This window comes from Drosophila subobscura, chromosome U (assembly GCF_008121235.1).
Source record: "Drosophila subobscura isolate 14011-0131.10 chromosome U, UCBerk_Dsub_1.0, whole genome shotgun sequence".
Classification (NCBI taxonomy): domain Eukaryota; kingdom Metazoa; phylum Arthropoda; class Insecta; order Diptera; family Drosophilidae; genus Drosophila; species Drosophila subobscura.
In genome coordinates this window covers 2,707,192-2,723,782 of record NC_048534.1, presented here as the reverse complement: position 1 = coordinate 2,723,782, position 16,591 = coordinate 2,707,192, and the positions used below count along the sequence as shown (strand labels likewise).

Below are 16,591 nucleotides of genomic sequence, written 5' to 3'. Positions count from 1 at the left end.
TCCATGTTTTTGCTTTCCTTCTCTCCCTCTCTACACCCTTTCCTCAGCTCTCCAGCATTAAGTGCGAAAATGTGCAAATTAGATTTTGTGGTGCTCAGTCTTCTACACGCACACACACTCACTTTTAATTACAGCACAAAATAAACTTTTGACACCACACATATGAATTAATTAGCAATTGAAGGCCTTCGCAGGCAGAGGCTTCCTGCTTCTGGCAGGTTGAACTAAATAAAATGTTGTATGCCTCCAGGTTTCATGCGTGTGTGCGTGTGATCAATGTGTTGCCGAACAGCAGGGACTGTTAAATATACTACTTTTGTGCGAGCAGAACTCCTAGGCATATTTTCAATCAAAATATAATTATATAGCATCCCGCGCTGCGCAGATGCTTTTCTGCTACCAATCAAAGCACTTAAACTAGTGTTTTACACCCGGTACTCGAAGAGTAATTAGGAAATATTTTATTTGGTGGGAGCAATGTGTGTAACGCCCTGAAGGAATTATTTCCGACCCCATGAAGTATATATATTCTTGATTAGCTTCAAGAGCCGAATCTATATCTGTATGTCTGTCTGTCCGTCCATCGTGATGAGCGCCTGGATATCAGAGATAGAGCTAGGGTCACCAAATTTTGTGTGAAGACTCATGTGATATCACACTGTAACAAGGTTGTTTCGAAATTTCGCCCGCTAACTTTCGCCACCACGAAGGGCGAATATCTCTTATGTCCACATTTTTGAAGATAAGAGAAAACTAAAAACGCAGTTCCCTAGAGAATGGCCAGATCAGCATTAATAGCCGAGTCTATATCTGTCTGTCTGTATGTCAGTCTGTCCGTTAGTTCTCAGAGACTATGAGAGCTAGAGCCACTGAAGTGCCTTCAGGCTGTTGCATTATCACACTGCCCCACAATGAGCGAAAATCTGCTGTATCCACAATTTTCAAGATAAGAGAAAACTAAAAACGCAATTCCTACTGAGTACCGGGTACAAAAGTTGTGACGCATTTGAAGCGTCTCACACGTCCCTCCTCGTTTTTTATTGAAAAGTGAGTGAATGAGTGTTTCAGTGTCATATTCAACATGTCGAAAGCAATGATAAACCCATTCCGACTTTCGCTTTCCACTTACATGATGTGACCCCCGCCCTCGAATCACCACGCACAGGACAGGACCGGACAGGAGTTAATGTTCATTGTTTTAATATCAATTGACAGCAGCAATACTCGTACTTGTTTTTCTGTTTTTCCTGTTTATTGTCTTATATGTATATTCCATTCGACAATTGAAAATTTTTCAATTACAGAAGCCCCTGCACTGATTTAATCAGTTGGGGTCAGATGCTAACGACGAATTGAAAAGGTATTTGGCGTTCTCTATAAGGTGAAAATGTGCTCTAAAATTCGTTCATTTACCTTTGTTATGGCATATGGCATACACAGAGCAATACCGCAAGATTTGGCTTTTACTTTGACAGAACTCTAGCCACACACATCACATCTGCGGCAGCAGCAGCTCCTGCAGTCCCCGCATTTAGATTCACTTGCATTACCAGCAGAAATCACACATCCTTTACGTGCTGTTTGTTGTCCCTAGCAAACACAAAGTGATATCATAACATGTAATCAACGCATCCACATTTCATGAGCCACACGTCATGTAAATTACATGACACAGAGCATAAAATAGGACCAGAGAACCAAAAACGAACCACGACCAGAAAGCAGTGCAAAAGCAGTGACCCACAAAAGGTGAAATGTGTGCAAAAAGGGGCTCTAGCTCGTATTTGATGATGCCTGATGCTGATATGAAATATGGTTCAATAGGATATTCTAGTTGTAATTAAAATTCTCAAAGTTGGCCTTGGGATTTCAGACGCATTTATATTAGACATTTGTGGCTATGTATATTTGAATTTCCAAATGATGAAACTGCAGCATCGTGGTTAGTGGCAACACTGAGAAGGAAGCGTTTCCGACCCCACAGGGTATATTCTTGATCAGCATCAACAGCCGAGTCTATATTGCCATGTCTGTCTGTCCGTCCGTCTTGTTGAGCTCCTGGGGCTCGGAGACTATAAAAGCTGGAGCCACCAAATTTTGCTTCCAGATGGCTGTATGCCCACACTGTTACAAGTGTATTTCCAAATTTCTTAACCCTTCTATTAAAGTCATACACAAATATATTTGTGAATTTTATTGCATTTTTGAATGTTTAAACCCTCCCGACTGTTGCATGTGAAGACGATCGATCTTTCTCGTCCTGGCGACGACTAGCAACAGCGTCCGCCCCAGAATCCTGGACCACTTGCGCCACACCAGGAGTTGAATGGACCATTGTAGGGTCCAAAGCAGGGATCGTAGTAGCCACTGGGTCCACAACCACCGCAAGGGCAGAGGGCGGCAGAGGGATAACAAGGCCAGCTGCACATCTTTGTAATTTGCATTTGTCCTGCCAGGAAATAATTTTAGAAATAAATTTAGAATTTGATGTTTTTTTAATTTCAAATCTATTTACACCTTTAAAAAGCTGGAAAGTTGTTAATTTAGGTTTTATTTTGCCGTTTTCACAAAACAGTCCGAAGGGTTGGAGCTCCAAAGATTGAATGAAAATAATGTGTTAGACAGGACACCTATAAAATCTAGTCCATGCGTCAGCTGAAATCATGGCATACTTTTTGATAGCAACATACACATGAATATACAAATGTGGCTTTATACAATTGCAATGGCAAAGAAGAGACCCATAGTCCGTTATTATTTGTCTGAGGGCGAGACTAAGAGCTCTAGAGAGGCTCATTATAGATTATTCATAGACGATCGAGGCACAAAAGGGTAAAGGGCTGCATAACTTTAGATTTAATTCAAATGCTTCAATGCAATTCCACCAAATGTGTTCCCCTAAGGCTACAATTGGAGATGGCCAACATCACACAGGCACAGGTACAGGTACATAAGTATGTATGTACATATAAAGTACGAGTATATCTGTGTGTAGCTTTGCTTGCCACACCATGTCTATAAATTAGTCCCATTGTACTTAGGTTTAGCTTCACTCAAATCGAAATTTCCTCTGTCAAATATACAAATCAGTAGGCTGTAACCTTGGGAATATCAATTGTAAATCCCAATATATGCTCGTTCGTTTTTCGGCTCTCGTTCAGCCAACAATAAAAATTCTATTTTCGGAAAAAGTATTATGAAAGTTTGAGTTTAAAAATAAAAAAGTGTGCATTAAATGACGCGATTTAAAATTGTGTTTGTGAAAAGGTTCACATGTGTACAAATTATTTTTCTTTAATCCTAATTCCAATGATGGCCAAAAGGTGAGAAATAAAGGAAATTTCTTTTGGCATTCTAATATAAATCCATTCCACAGTATCCACCACACCACACGAAATGTTACTATATTATTGAACTGCCTAGTACTCGTATGTGCATAAAGGATACACAAACTATCCATCGTTAAGCATATTTACAGACTTAAATCAAACTGGACACACTGGATTGAAATCAATAGATGATTCCTAAAGGATGCGTACACTTTTACGTTATTCCAGACACGCAAAATCACTGGATTACAACAAATGGACGATGAGTCAGCTCCAATTCCTAAAGGATCCTTGTTCAGCCATAAGTTTTGGGATTAGGGTATCAAAATATCAATATGTACGTGAATTTACACTGTTCTTGGTTGATTGGCTAAGAGAATTATTCTCGATATTCTAATCCCATATTCTTATTGCAGACTGAACCACAATAATGATTTTTATCGATACAATTGAAAGAAAGCTAAACTTCTACACAATGGTTTTTGTAAGTGTTTCGAGTGGGAGCTTGTACTATTAATTAAAAAATAACTCCAATTTCATTTGCCTAGGTTATAGTTTATTCAAAATAATACCATTCGCAAGGGACATGCTGGAATTAGCTAAAATAAATTCACACGCAACAAATACTGAATAAAATAGATGACTGATTGTGATTTTTATGTACACTGAATTATTGTGTTTTTAATGTTGATATTAAGAGCAGTGTTCTTTTTGGTGATACTTAAGGGTACTTAAGCTGAAGGTTCGGCAGAAGATTCTTTGACAGAATTTTGGTATTCCGCACCAGATATTTAACTCTGTAGGTCTAGTGTCTAATGTCGAAACATGTGATTTGAAATGTTATTTTGTTCAGTCCGTTTTCATTCCTGTTCCCGCCAACATCTACACATTTATGTTTGCTGTTTGTTCAATGCAAGTGTAAAATGAGTAGGAACGTGTCTGTCGCTTCGTACGCGTCACAACGTTTATACCCGGTACTCAGTCAGCATGTATGTATTTACATACATATTTTTGGAGGGATGGGGCTAGCCACTGCAAATGAATTTCATCATTCTGGGCATAAAAATTATCCAATCGGACCTTATTCGGGTTCGGGGCAAACAAACAAACCTTGAAACAAACCTTTTCTTTTTTTTTTAATTAATTGCTGCAGCGAAATTGTTTGGATGAGTCCGCATTGACCAGGTACTTTATGTTGAATATTAATTTTTATACCCGGTACTCGAAGAGTAAATAGGGTATATTGTATTTGTGCACATAACGGTTGTATGTAACGCACAGAAGGAAACGTTTCCGACCCCATAAAGTATATATATTCTTGATCAGCATCAATAGCCGAGTCTATGTCTGTCTGTCTGTCTGTCCGTCTGTCCGTCTGTCCGTCCTGATGAGCGCCTAGTACTCAGAGACTATAAGAGCTAGAGCCACCAAATTTTGCATCCATACTTATGTATGCTCACACTGTTACAAGTGTATTTCAAAAATGAGCCACGCCCCCTTCCGCCTCCGCAAAAGGGCGAAAACCTCCCAAATCTACAATTTTGAAGATAGCAGAAAACTAAAAACGCGATTCCGCAGGGAATGACAATATCTATCAGATCACCAAATTGGAATACGATTGGATCATTATTATAGCCACAATGAAGAAATTAATTTTCAGTGGCCAAACCCACGCCGTCCCGCAGCATTCACACTCTGCTTCGCGCTGTTTATGGCCTCTGCCCCTGACACTTCTCTGCCTCTGCCTATGCCTCTGCCTCTGCCGCGACTCTGCAGTGTGTGTCTATAGGGGAGGGTGGCGAGCTAAAGGAGCGTGTTGGCTTGAGCAGTGTTGTTGATGTAGATGTAGTACTGAGTGCCGGGTATAAAAGTTGTGACGCGTAAGAAGCGTCTCACACGTCCCTTCTCGTTTTTTTTTAAATGGTACTGAAAATGTTGAACTCAAAAAAGAGTTGTTTGCGGAACGAACACCAGAAAAAGAATGTTGAAACGAACTTGATTCTGTGTGATATCACATGACTCAGACAAAACTCTTATAGTCTGTGAGAAACAGTCGTCAAACAAGACGGACAGACGGACGGACAGACATGGATATATCGATGCCGATATATATTGATGCCGATTAAGAATATATGTACATATATGTATCTTTTAAGGGGTCGGAACCGTTTCCTTCGGTGCGTTACGCACTTTGCTCCGACTACAAATACAATATACCCTATTTACTCTTCGAGCACCGGGTATAAAAAGTTCACAAAACCAGAAACAAAACCTATTTCCGTGAAGAAGTTTTGCGGATATTCGGCAACATCCTGTGTGGTGGCTGCTGTTATCTCTGCTGTCCCTGCTGTTCACCCAACTGCGGCCCCTTCGATGGAACCTGCTGTGGACCCTACTGTGGACCATGCGGCTACCCTTGCTTAGCGGTGGCTGCTGTTCGGACTGTCGTTGAATGGTCCACAGGCCACTTCCTTAGAAAGAAATCCACGTTCTGGTTCAGCCAAAATTGGAAACGGTAGGGGAATAGAAAACATGACAATAACACCGAAGTTAAATCCGTAAAAAAATAAATTAGGTGTTAGTCGTAGGATACAAATCATAACAAGGAAACGAAAAACTCGTAGGGGGATAAAAAATGATAGGTACAATATGTAAAATGTATTAATTTTCATTGGTTTTTTAAAATGTTCTTCATAGATACACTATTGAGACAGGGCACTGAAGAAATAACGAACAATTCTTTATTCCATTTGTTTGATATTCTCAGCTCATCCAAAAATACAAGTAGCTTCTATATTTTCCAGTTCCACATGCACATAGTATTTTGTGTTTGTAGCAGCGAAGTAAGAAATCCTTTTTCTATTTACCAGCTAAGAGAGTAAGCTGTTTGCATTCCCAATTGATTTATAAACACAAAAGATAGAGAGAGAGAGAGAGTAAGGAAATAACGCATCCAAATTTGTCTATATGCTGGCGTGCTCTCTACACTCCCGTACTCTTTTCCTCTCGTATTCTTCATCAATTTTATGCACACAAAACGCTGCTCACCAAAGATACGCGACTTGCCTTTTCAATTTCCCTTCTTATGCTTAGTCAGCGCAGTGCTTTCGGCGCTAACCCCACATTTCCTTTGAACCTCAGGCTTACACTCCGCCTTGGAACCGGACTTTGGCCTTCTGGGGTCGGGAGACTGGAGAGATTTTTGTTTGCATTTTGTTGGCCCCAGAGACTAATGGTGCATGGCCAAGAACCCCCGTCCTTAGTCCAGAGTCTGTCCTTTCTGCATTTTTTTCCAATTCAACAGTTAATAAATCCCCAACATGCATACGATTCCTACTCGCAGTCGTACTCGTATCTGTGGCAGAGTGCAAGGCAATGGCCAATTGAAGGCGCCCCCCTCCCCACGAACTGTATCTGCATGCAATTTAACCCTTGGCTTATGGTTGAGAAACTGCATTGAGGGTTTGCATTTTAGAGATTTAATGGCAAAGATATAGGGAAAATATTCGTTAAGGGAGCAACTAAACAGAAAATATTATTATGTAGAATTCTTTTTTTTTTTTTTTTAAATTTAATCGCTGCAGCGAAATTGGTTGGTAGCAGACGATGAGACCGCATTGACCAGGTACAAATGTTACTAAAAATTTTGAACTCAAAAAAGAGTTGTTTGCCGAACGATATCTGTAGAAAAGAAAATCTTGACGAAGAATTCCAATGCAAAATACAAATTTTTTTTGACAAATCATTGTTTTTGTTGCTGTTGTGTGTTTCAATGGGTTAAACCCATTTTGTGGCAAGTAACCTGCTCAATTGCCCAACAAGAAGTTTGCCTTAGACTTGAATGGATTTCCAACTGCATTTTTGGATTGCACTTTTATGCATAATCAGCAATTTATGTCAACAGCAGAGGAAAGGAAACCAGGAAACAGGAACCAGGCACTAGGCACCAGGCACCAGGAACGCAGGCAGACAGGATTCTCGGGACATTGGGCGCATAGCACATACGCTACGTTAGCCAACACCAACACTAGGGCCTGTCCAATTGCAATCTAATTACCAAAATATGTGAGCGAGCAGAAGAGATCCTAATGCAGCTGCAGTTGGCATTTGCAAGGAACTTTTCTGTGTTCGACTCGGGCGGTCCAGAGCTTTGGAATGTGTGACACATATGTATGTACATTGACTTGTTCCAGTTTTCTGTAGGATTTGTGTGTACCTTCTTTTTGGGATTGATGTGTGAATCCCATTGAGCCAGGCTCTCTTCCACAAGATGGCAATTAGTGAAAGCGTTCAGAGTGTAAGCCAATGCCAAGAGACATGGATGAGTGATATTTGGACAGCTTTCCCATAGGCATATGTTCCGTCCCTATTTTTTCTGGGGGATTACTTTTTGCACTGAGAATTCTCAGACCAGACTCCTTGTGTCGGAAAGCAGCAGACTGCCAAATAATCAGTGTTTTTGCACATAACTTAAATATTGTTTTATTCTTACCAAATTCTTACTTTTAATCTTACCTTCCCGATGGAAAACAATATCCTGTGTCTGGCCAACAATCCACTGGAATTTCCCTAAGCATAAGGCTCGAGGACGAGGACAATTAAGACAAACAAAAGGCATTTGGCTGCAGAGCCTAATCACACTCTAACGGGGTACTATTTTGCATATTTCCCCCTGCCAGCTGCCGCATATCTCTCACAAGATACATATCATGGTTATGCCAGACATGGTTTCGGTTCCCACCCTTCTTCTGTCAATTAGGATCTCAATTCAGGTCTCATTTGGCCAACACCTTCGCAAATCACAGCCTCGTCTATAAGTAAGCCAGACACTCTCTTAGAAATGACTTATCAAGGGGCCATCCATCGAAGCCATTCGCAAGGAGCAATTAATCTTAATTATTATCATAGATTTTCGTATGCAAGTCGGTTGCCAAAAGTTCTACCACTGTTTTTGGGGATGTATTTAAGCCTCTGCTTTTGATGGCTTCTATTCTGTTTAGAATGTCCTTTTCTGTCCTGTCCTCTTGTCTGAGGATTGTCAGCAAATCAGGTGCAATACGTGATGTGCTTTCGATAAAGTGCACAGCAAAATATAAAGAATACAAAATGTGAGGCAGAGAATGAATGAAGACAATGGATATACTCTGGGCAGCTGGATTTTGGGACTATTTTTATTGCTGTTCCTAATGGAAATAATGAGGCAGGAAATATCTTAAGCAATCTGAGCCTTATGGGTAATACAAAAAAAATAATGATAATAGTAACATAAATTTATCATTTTGGTATACGATTTTTAAAGCGGGGCTCCGCTCTCTCTCTATCAAAATTAAATCGATAATTATATTAATTAATGAATAAAACTGAGATACACGGCGTATATTCATGTTCTTTGTATGTAACAAGCCCCGGGAATAAAGATTCATACCTTCCCTAAGAGTATAACGAGAAGCAGCAAGAAAAGTAAGGTAGAAAAAGAAGAAAACTTTTAATGCGCTTAGGCGACGAGCGATACACGAACGTTGGAACGGTGAATGGTGGAACGGTATACGGATGGATGGTGAACGGTAAGCGGTAAACAAAATCAAAATCACAACCAAAGCAAACCCACAGAGAACCAACGAACGAACGTCCGGTCCAAGCACTTAAAATCTACTACAGACCGACCCATCCTCCAGCACTACAAAGTATTCCTTGCTGCTATACATACATCCCCCTCTGCATCCCTATTAAAGGACGAACCGGTGCGTGAGCAATTTTTCTAAACGAGAAAAGAGAAGCACGTTTGGGACGAAACCTGGCGAGGTGAGGGTGAGACTATCCTTCAACGAGTAGGAGTATGATGATGATGATGCTGATGAGAATGGTTGCTTAAGTCATTTTCAAGGTGTTCTCTGGGGCAAGGGTCTCAACTTGTTAACTATTGGGCAACATTCCTTCAGACCTTTTTTCGTTCATTTGAAAGTTGTTACATAATTGTTGCTGTTAATGAAGCGCATCCCAATTCCGTGAAAGGCAGGCATGCATCAAGTGACATTACAGTGGCTTTGATTTTATTATTTATGACTCTGGGGTTTTATTTAATTTTATATTTTTCTTACTAAAAAACCACAAAAGGTGGGAGTGCCCTCAAGTTGGGTAATGCTCAATTATGTAGGTGCCGCAGAGTCGTTGCAGATCCATCAAGTTCTCTATTAATCTGTAACAGATTCGCAGCAGCGCGCAACTCGCCACTTCCTGAAATGATTCCGAATTTATTACTCAAACTTATATATGTACATGTGTATCTACTATTTACGACGAGTTTTTGAAATAATTGTCAATAAGTCTATAATGAATCGTAGCAGTCCGAAATGTTGTATTTGTTTCTTTATTCATCTGAAATTTTCATTAGATTCACGACGTTCAGAAGTTACACAACCCAAATCTTCCAAATTTTTTATGTTTGTCGAAATTGTTAAGTTCTTTTAGTTTTATTTAGTTTTTAGTTTGTTTTTTGTGTGAGATAATCATGGCAGAACTCAAAACTTTTAGTCTTTTAGCGAATGTTTGCAAGTGTTTTCATGTAAGGGGAAATGGTAAGCTTTCATCAGATGCATACATAGATGCAGATAGAGAAGCAAATATGTATATGTGTACGTATCCCTTGTAGCGTTTAGTTGCTGGAGTCGAGCATTAAATAAGAATGCCATAAGCACTCTGAATATGAATTCGGATACGCTGCAGGAGTCGCAAGGCAACACGGGTTGGTCGAAGAACGGTCCACTGAGCACGCTCCTAAGGAATGTCTCCGAGTCGATGAAGCTAATTGAAAGGACGGGGTACGAGTGCTCAAAGGTTGCCACGCAACAGAAGGTCAATGGCAACATACTGCAAAGGCATCTGCCTCAGAAGCAAAACGAGCAGCAAGTATCGGCAAGATCAAATGCGTCACCAAGACCCGTGAGAGTCCAGGGAGGATTAAAGCAAAAGCTGATGGATCTGATGAAATCCAATATCACGCAGAGGAAGCAAACGTTGTTTGGCTGCAATGACTCGAGTCTGGTCAGCAAGTATGCAAGGATTTCGGAAAGCCGCTACGAGGGTTATGCGTCCCAGAGCAAGCCCAATTGGAGAGATAGGAAAATGGAGCCCCCAGTGGAGGGGGAGAAACCGACATCCTACCGCCAGGAGAACGTTTGGAACATAAAGAAAACCCCGCCGAAGGAATATACCACACTTCCTGAATCCAGATGGATACGGGAGCAGCAAAGTCTCAAGGAGCAGCAGCGTCTCAAGGAGCAGCTAGCAGACTACATCGACATAGCCAGTATCACGAATAAAATCAAAAGAAACGATCGCATAATGCGATGCATACGAGGCGTGGAGCATAACGCCCACCTCCCCGTTGACTTTAAGCCCCAGGTATATCGTCACGGTTATCATTGGAACTTGAAGCAGAGCGAAATCATTGCCAAATACAAGGATGACAAGATACCCGAGATGATCAAGATGCAACAGCAACAGAAGCGTAAGAAGGAGATGTCCGAACGAAAGGATCTACGCAAAGTCACGAAAAAGCAGCAGCTTCCTCAACGAACTGTAAGCGAAGTGAAGATCATAAACAAGGCCAAGAAAGTGAAGAAAAGTATAATGGGTAAGAGATACACATCTGTACAGCTACAAATTCATGGTGCGATTTATACATGCCTCACTCGTGCCTGCCCAGAATCCAGTTCCAAAGCTAAGTTATCGAAAAGGTATCCACGCAGAGGATAAGGAGCATTTCACAGGCCTTGAAGGACTGAACGGCCGTTCCTGGGAACTTTAGAGGGAAGATCTTTTCCTCACTGACCAGACGAAGAACCGGGGGTATGATTCATTCTTGAACCTTTGAAAACCCATGAACTCCAAATATTTTTTTTAACGATTACAGGCTCGAGCTTTTCCATCCTTATAGATATTTTTAATCGCAAAATTTTAGTTCCTTATGTATTAGCGTTTTAGGTTTAATAAACAATTTTTGAATTTTTGAATTGTATTTTCCTGGGTTGATTTACTAAAATAATCGTGCCTTTGCCATTTATTGGACGCACTGAGCAGATTACGATTGAGCAAATTATAAGAAGCTTAAGTTTTAAACAAAAGTCAAAAATGTATGATGGTAAAAAGGCATTGGCTAAAAATTAATTCCGAATCTTAAACAGCCCCAAAAAGCAGCCATAAAATTGGCATGTGAAATTGCATATTAATACACTGTTTGAATCCTTATACAAAACACTGCTCCTGCTGTTTGATTAGCTGCCTTGGAAAGCTATTAATAATTTTAATGTGTGCTAATGCTAAAGTTGGAGAATTACGAGTTTTATCCCGAACTCCCTCTTAAAATGTGGGGCGTGTAAAGGGAAGGCTGAAGGAACCGCAAAAATGCTGGCCAAACAATTAGCAGGACGTTTAAGTGTCATGCACCACTTATTCTGTTGTATCCTTGGTTGGCATATCAGTCCTTGTCGCAGACACAAGTGCCATGCCAAGCAAACGCTAGCAAAAATTAATTAAAACTTACCTCAAATGAACTGACAGTCAATTAAAGTTTACGCAAGAGACAGGACACACAGGAGACAGGACAACAAGTCAACATCAGCAACATTCCCACTCCCTCTGCCAAGTGGGGGACTATCCCAGTTGGGGGGTCACGGGACACTCTTCTTAGAGACCGAACCAAATGTTAAACGCACCATTAAACGCGACCCCAAGAGGGCCTCCGCCAGAGTTGGCTCGTTTATTGGCCAAAAGCAAACACAAAGGCCAACACACACAGAGAGAGAGAGAGAGAGAGAGAGAGACAGAGACAGAGAGAAGAGCGAATGCCATAAACGACAGAACAAAACAGGAGACAGACAGCAAAAACAAAGAACCTCCGTCTCAGGGCGAATAAATAATATGAAACAATCTGAAGAGACGAGGCCGGGGAGGGTATCTCCAGGTCCAGGATGCGGCTTGTTTGTCTTGGACTTCAGCCGGTCAGCCAGTCACCACACTCTGAAGAGGAGCAGAGCCAACACAAGATGTGGCAGCAACAGCAACAGCAACAGCAGCAGCAACAAAACAATTAACAATCTCCGTTTGTCGTAATTGACTCAAATGAGCGCAAACAATAAATAAAACAGTAACAGTAACAGTAACAGGAGCTGGAGCTGGAGCTGGACCAGTGGAAGGAGCAAACACAGCGGATGACCAGGCCAACCGAGAGAGAGCTAAGGAAAGGCACGCGGCCAGAAAATGCCACAACCATGTTGACAGTTCTTTGGCTAGAGATGATCCATCGATTGGGGGATTCACTGGCACAATATACAATGGGATCCCACATGGATCATACGAGTCTGTCCAGATACATATCTATGGAATACTTTGCGTAGAGATTCGATTGGGAAAATCCCGCAAAGGGTCTTTATTTTTGGTTTTAGAAACAAAAGGAAAGGGATTGGACAAAGAAAACAACATCAAGGGTCATTTTTTGGGCATCCCCTTAAATAATCCTAATAAATTCCTAACTCTATAGGGAATTCCCCCGTCTGGTTAGCATCTCCCAGTTGTCCTCCCCCCAGATCCTGCCCCATTTTGGTTGCCAGCATTCATCACCCCTGAGCAGTACACTGGCACGAGCGTGCCACATTCTCATAGTTTGTTTCTGGCGTTGACCCATAAGCACTCCACCACACACACACACACACACACACACACACACACACACACATCCCAACCCTCCACACATTCTGTGTAGCCTCCATCCAGAGGCAGCCTGCAGCAAAATCACAGACCCAACCGGACTGCATTTTTCCTCACTCTTTTGTTGTCATGTCATGCCTTTTGCTTCGATTGTTTGCGCAGCTTGTCAGCATTTCCCAGCATGTCCCAGTGTCATCCCAAGGATCTCCCTTCGTTGTCCTTGCAAGTGGATATCTTTGACTAAGTGCACGAGGGAGACGACCGCTTCTCCCCATCGTTGCTTTTCTCTCTATTCTGTACTGTTCTGTTCCGTTCCGTTCTGTTCTTTCTGCCAGATGTTTGCACTTCAATATTGTATTTTTAATTATTCAAGTTTTGGAGTGGAGCGAGCCTCTGTTTGGGGGCAACTACTACAATGAGCGGATGTGGATGAGTATAATGTAGTGTCCTCTACGGCGCTCTCTCTTGGGTCCAGCAATGAAGTGGACTCGGATCACAAATGTCAAACACATGGAAGGCCACTTGATCCACAGAGAAGCAGATAAAAAGAGAGAGAGAAGAGACAGAGCGAGAGGGAGTGAGCGGGAGAGAGTGAGGATTTTTCCATGGTTTAATGGTTAAATTGTAAATTGGTTAAAATATCTTCATAATATTTTCATGACAGGCGTTTCACCTGCTTGAGAGAGATCTGCACATTAATCAGGGAAAATTCTATTGGAATTCTCAATAAAACAACATTTTCCCCAGCGTTAATTATGAGATACATCCATCCGAAAGATACAAAAGAACATTCACGTGTAATGAAAGCTTTTCATGTGGTGCCTCAAAACCCATTAGATTTGCCATAGAACTCACTCAGAGCATTCACTCTGCCATGCTGGCACTCCACTAAATGGAAAATTGAAAAGCTGTGAAAGTGCGTGGAAAAGGCATATTGAAATTGGTAGGAAATGGCAGGGAAAAGGCGAAAGGGAGGGACAAATAGGATGGGGAAGAAAAGGGGGAAGATGCTGTCAAAGTTCGTGGCAGGCTGCAGAATTTGAGAAACATTTTCAGAGCATAAGACAGGAGACAGCAGGACCAACTCCACCAACTACTTGCAACTGCTGTGCGCCGCGTGGTGGTGCTGGTGCTGGTGCTCGGTGCTCGGTGCTGTGCGGTGCCGGATCCTTACTTTTGGTGGCATGTCCTGCAGCCGAAGGAGAGTGTGTTTGCCGCAAATAAATTTGATTTGCATGTGCAAATGAACGTGGAATTGAATTTTCTTATGCATGAAATGTGCGCATAATTGGTCTTTGGCGCCGCACCAACACACTCGCACACACAGTGAGATAGATGCTTCGCTCCAGTGGCAGACAGCAGGCATCCATCGGTGGACCTTTCACGCCTAGACAAGTGCTCCATTTGGTGGCAGTGCTCCTTGTGCTTCTCGTAATTGCTTATGTATAAATTTAAATGCACAGATAATCACACAAGCAGATGGAATATGGAAGAAAAACCACCCACACCCACTATGAATATTCGCCAAAAATACTTTCATTTTGTTGGAAAAGCTACGAAAAACTCTAACATTTTAGGCATCTTCAATCAATAAAACTTAATCAAAACCTTTTCAAATATTCGCTGACATTCACGAGCCACTAGTGGACAGCCTCTCTCCGCTTTTGTTCTCACAAATTTAAAAGCCTTTTGTGGTCTTTTATTTGCCAGCTTCCGCTCAAACACTTTAGTGCAGGATCATTAGCATTTCTTATGCCGCGGGGCGCAGAAGAAGTTGCCTTAAGTTTCCTTCTCCTTGGACTTTCCTCCGACCGCTTTAAGTTCCACTTTTGTTGGAGTACTATCAACGGGTCCGCTGTTTGCCTTCCCTCGCCGCACTGCCGCTGGGCTAATGTGATTTTTATTGGATTTACAAACTTGAGTGTCAACTTCCGTACTTTCAGAGAGATTTTTGCATTTCAAGTCCACCCCCAACCCCACCAGCTTTAGCTTAGGTTTGTTTTTTCGTACGTTAGGAATTAGCCACATAAATATTACCGCACGCATTCCCAATCCCTTTGTTACATTTTCCAATCGAGAATGCATTTTCATCGAACATCGAACCCTCACTGGTCGATGGGTTTTACAGTTTGTCTTGAGAAAAGTTTTTCCCCCGACAGTTTGTCGAGCTCGAAAAAGTTTGAGTGTCTTCTGCAGTCCATGGAGCTGCGTGCTCTTCATTTGTTTGCATAATTAAATTAGACATTAAATGAAAGGGGGAATTTATCTGCGAACGATATTAAAGTCCAAACCATAGTTTTTTCATTAATTGAGATTTTTGCAAAAGCACTAAAGGGTATTCCATCAAAAACAATCGAAGTCAGCTGGCATCCAATCCAATAAGCTAAAACAACGCGGCGTATCATATCACCTGGAGCAATTCCTTTCAAATGAAATGAAAACGGTGCCAGGACAGAGACAGAGAGAGAAAGAGCTACTAGAGAGAGAGAGAGAGAGAGAGAGAGAGATAAATGTTTTAATTTAATAAAAAACATTGGTCAGAACGCATGGGGAATGAGCCTGAAAGCAAACTACGACTGCGAGTCTGTGCATTCACTCCTCTATAGTATCGCTGTGTGCATCTGCGACTCTTGTGTTTTGCACTCCTATCTCTATCTCTATCTCTCACTCCCTATCTCTCTGTCGCTTTTGGCTCTTCAATTAGCGTAATTAATTCTGCCTTTTGAGTGGAGTGTGCGAAAATGACAAAAATGACCAACGAAATGCGAATGCTGCTCTGTGCAACTCTGTCTGCGCGAGAGGCGCAAGAGGCAGGGAAACAAGGCAAAGTCCCCCACCCACTCTGTCTCTCTCTCTCTCACTCTCTGTGTGTGTGTTTGTTTGTTTGTGTAACGGTGTCAGCAGCATCCCAGCAGTGGCATGAAGGAACGCCTGAAACACGTGACATTCCAGCCAAAGTTCGTTACGTTCAAAGGAGTGTGCAGGAGGCAGGAGGCAGGAGGCAGGAGGAGTGGGGCCACACACACTCGTACTCGTAACACGAATTTCATGCTGCAACAGCATTCAGCATCAGCTTTTAACGGAAATCGAATATGTGTGGCGGGGTCTCACACATAAGCGAACATAAGCGAACAGATTGTGGATACATTTTGCTGCCTCGAACGATAATTGTGCATAATTGAGTGCATTAATACAGATTTCATTGAATAAATAAAACAAATCATATTTTTAGCACCGTTTCAATAAGTTCACCGAAGTGGAGTACTTAATGTTGTTAGGTCACAGCAGAAGTCTTGGCAGAAGTCTTGGCAGATTTCCAAATAAATATATTTCATACCTAAATATTTTCTCATTTCAATTAATATTATTTATGTAGTATGAAAATGTTTGCAGCTACCTTTGTACTTATTAATAGTTTGTATTTATGTGTGTTTATTTGGGGCTCGAATTTACAGACTGAATTTAAATCACATACGTAAAAAGCTGCATCCAAGCTGCTCTTTCTTCTCTTCATTTGTGGCCTCCTGTGAAAAGGGGCTCATGGAAAAAACAAAGGG

General features: G+C 41.6%; 2 protein-coding genes and 1 long non-coding RNA gene across 4 annotated transcripts; 2 read left to right on the top strand and 1 right to left on the bottom strand.

Moving 5' to 3' along the window:
- Positions 1-2,179: 2,179 nt before the first annotated feature.
- Positions 2,180-2,633, bottom strand: LOC117900745 (male-specific sperm protein Mst87F). The gene is made up of 2 exons (XM_034811223.1): positions 2,518-2,633; positions 2,180-2,449 (listed from the first exon to the last, which is right to left on the bottom strand). The coding sequence occupies exon 2, from the start codon at positions 2,442-2,444 to the stop codon at positions 2,271-2,273; it is 174 nt and encodes a 57-aa protein (XP_034667114.1). The 5' UTR covers positions 2,445-2,449; positions 2,518-2,633; the 3' UTR covers positions 2,180-2,270.
- Positions 2,634-3,109: 476 nt separating this feature from the next.
- LOC117900855 lies at positions 3,110-3,999 on the top strand. The gene is made up of 4 exons (XR_004649298.1): positions 3,110-3,323; positions 3,377-3,666; positions 3,746-3,813; positions 3,878-3,999. It is a non-coding gene; the product is annotated as an uncharacterized LOC117900855 (long non-coding RNA).
- Positions 4,000-9,706: 5,707 nt separating this feature from the next.
- Positions 9,707-11,337, top strand: LOC117902013. Of its 2 annotated transcripts, XR_004649351.1 has the most exons (4): positions 9,707-9,904; positions 9,979-10,962; positions 11,035-11,177; positions 11,242-11,337. XR_004649351.1 is itself a non-coding variant. In XM_034813061.1 (3 exons), exons 1-3 carry the CDS (start codon positions 9,838-9,840, stop codon positions 11,082-11,084), a joined length of 1,101 nt encoding a protein of 366 aa, XP_034668952.1. In that variant the 5' UTR covers positions 9,707-9,837; the 3' UTR covers positions 11,085-11,230. The 2 variants fall into 2 exon arrangements, 1 of the variants encoding a protein (XP_034668952.1); XM_034813061.1 differs by lacking the exon at positions 11,242-11,337 and having other exon boundaries at positions 11,035-11,230.
- The last annotated feature ends 5,254 nt before the right edge of the window (positions 11,338-16,591 follow it).

Coding starts and splice junctions, on each gene's coding strand:
- LOC117900745 (XM_034811223.1), bottom strand. CDS start 2,444: ATGCAAATTACAAAGATGTGCAGCTGGCCTTGTTATCCCTCTGCCGCC.
- LOC117902013 (XM_034813061.1), top strand. CDS start 9,838: ATGGCAGAACTCAAAACTTTTAGTCTTTTAGCGAATGTTTGCAAGTGT. Junction 9,905..9,978: donor TTTTCATGTAAGGGGAAATG/GTAAGCTTTCAT, acceptor TATCCCTTGTAG/CGTTTAGTTGCTGGAGTCGA. Junction 10,963..11,034: donor AGTGAAGAAAAGTATAATGG/GTAAGAGATACA, acceptor GTGCCTGCCCAG/AATCCAGTTCCAAAGCTAAG.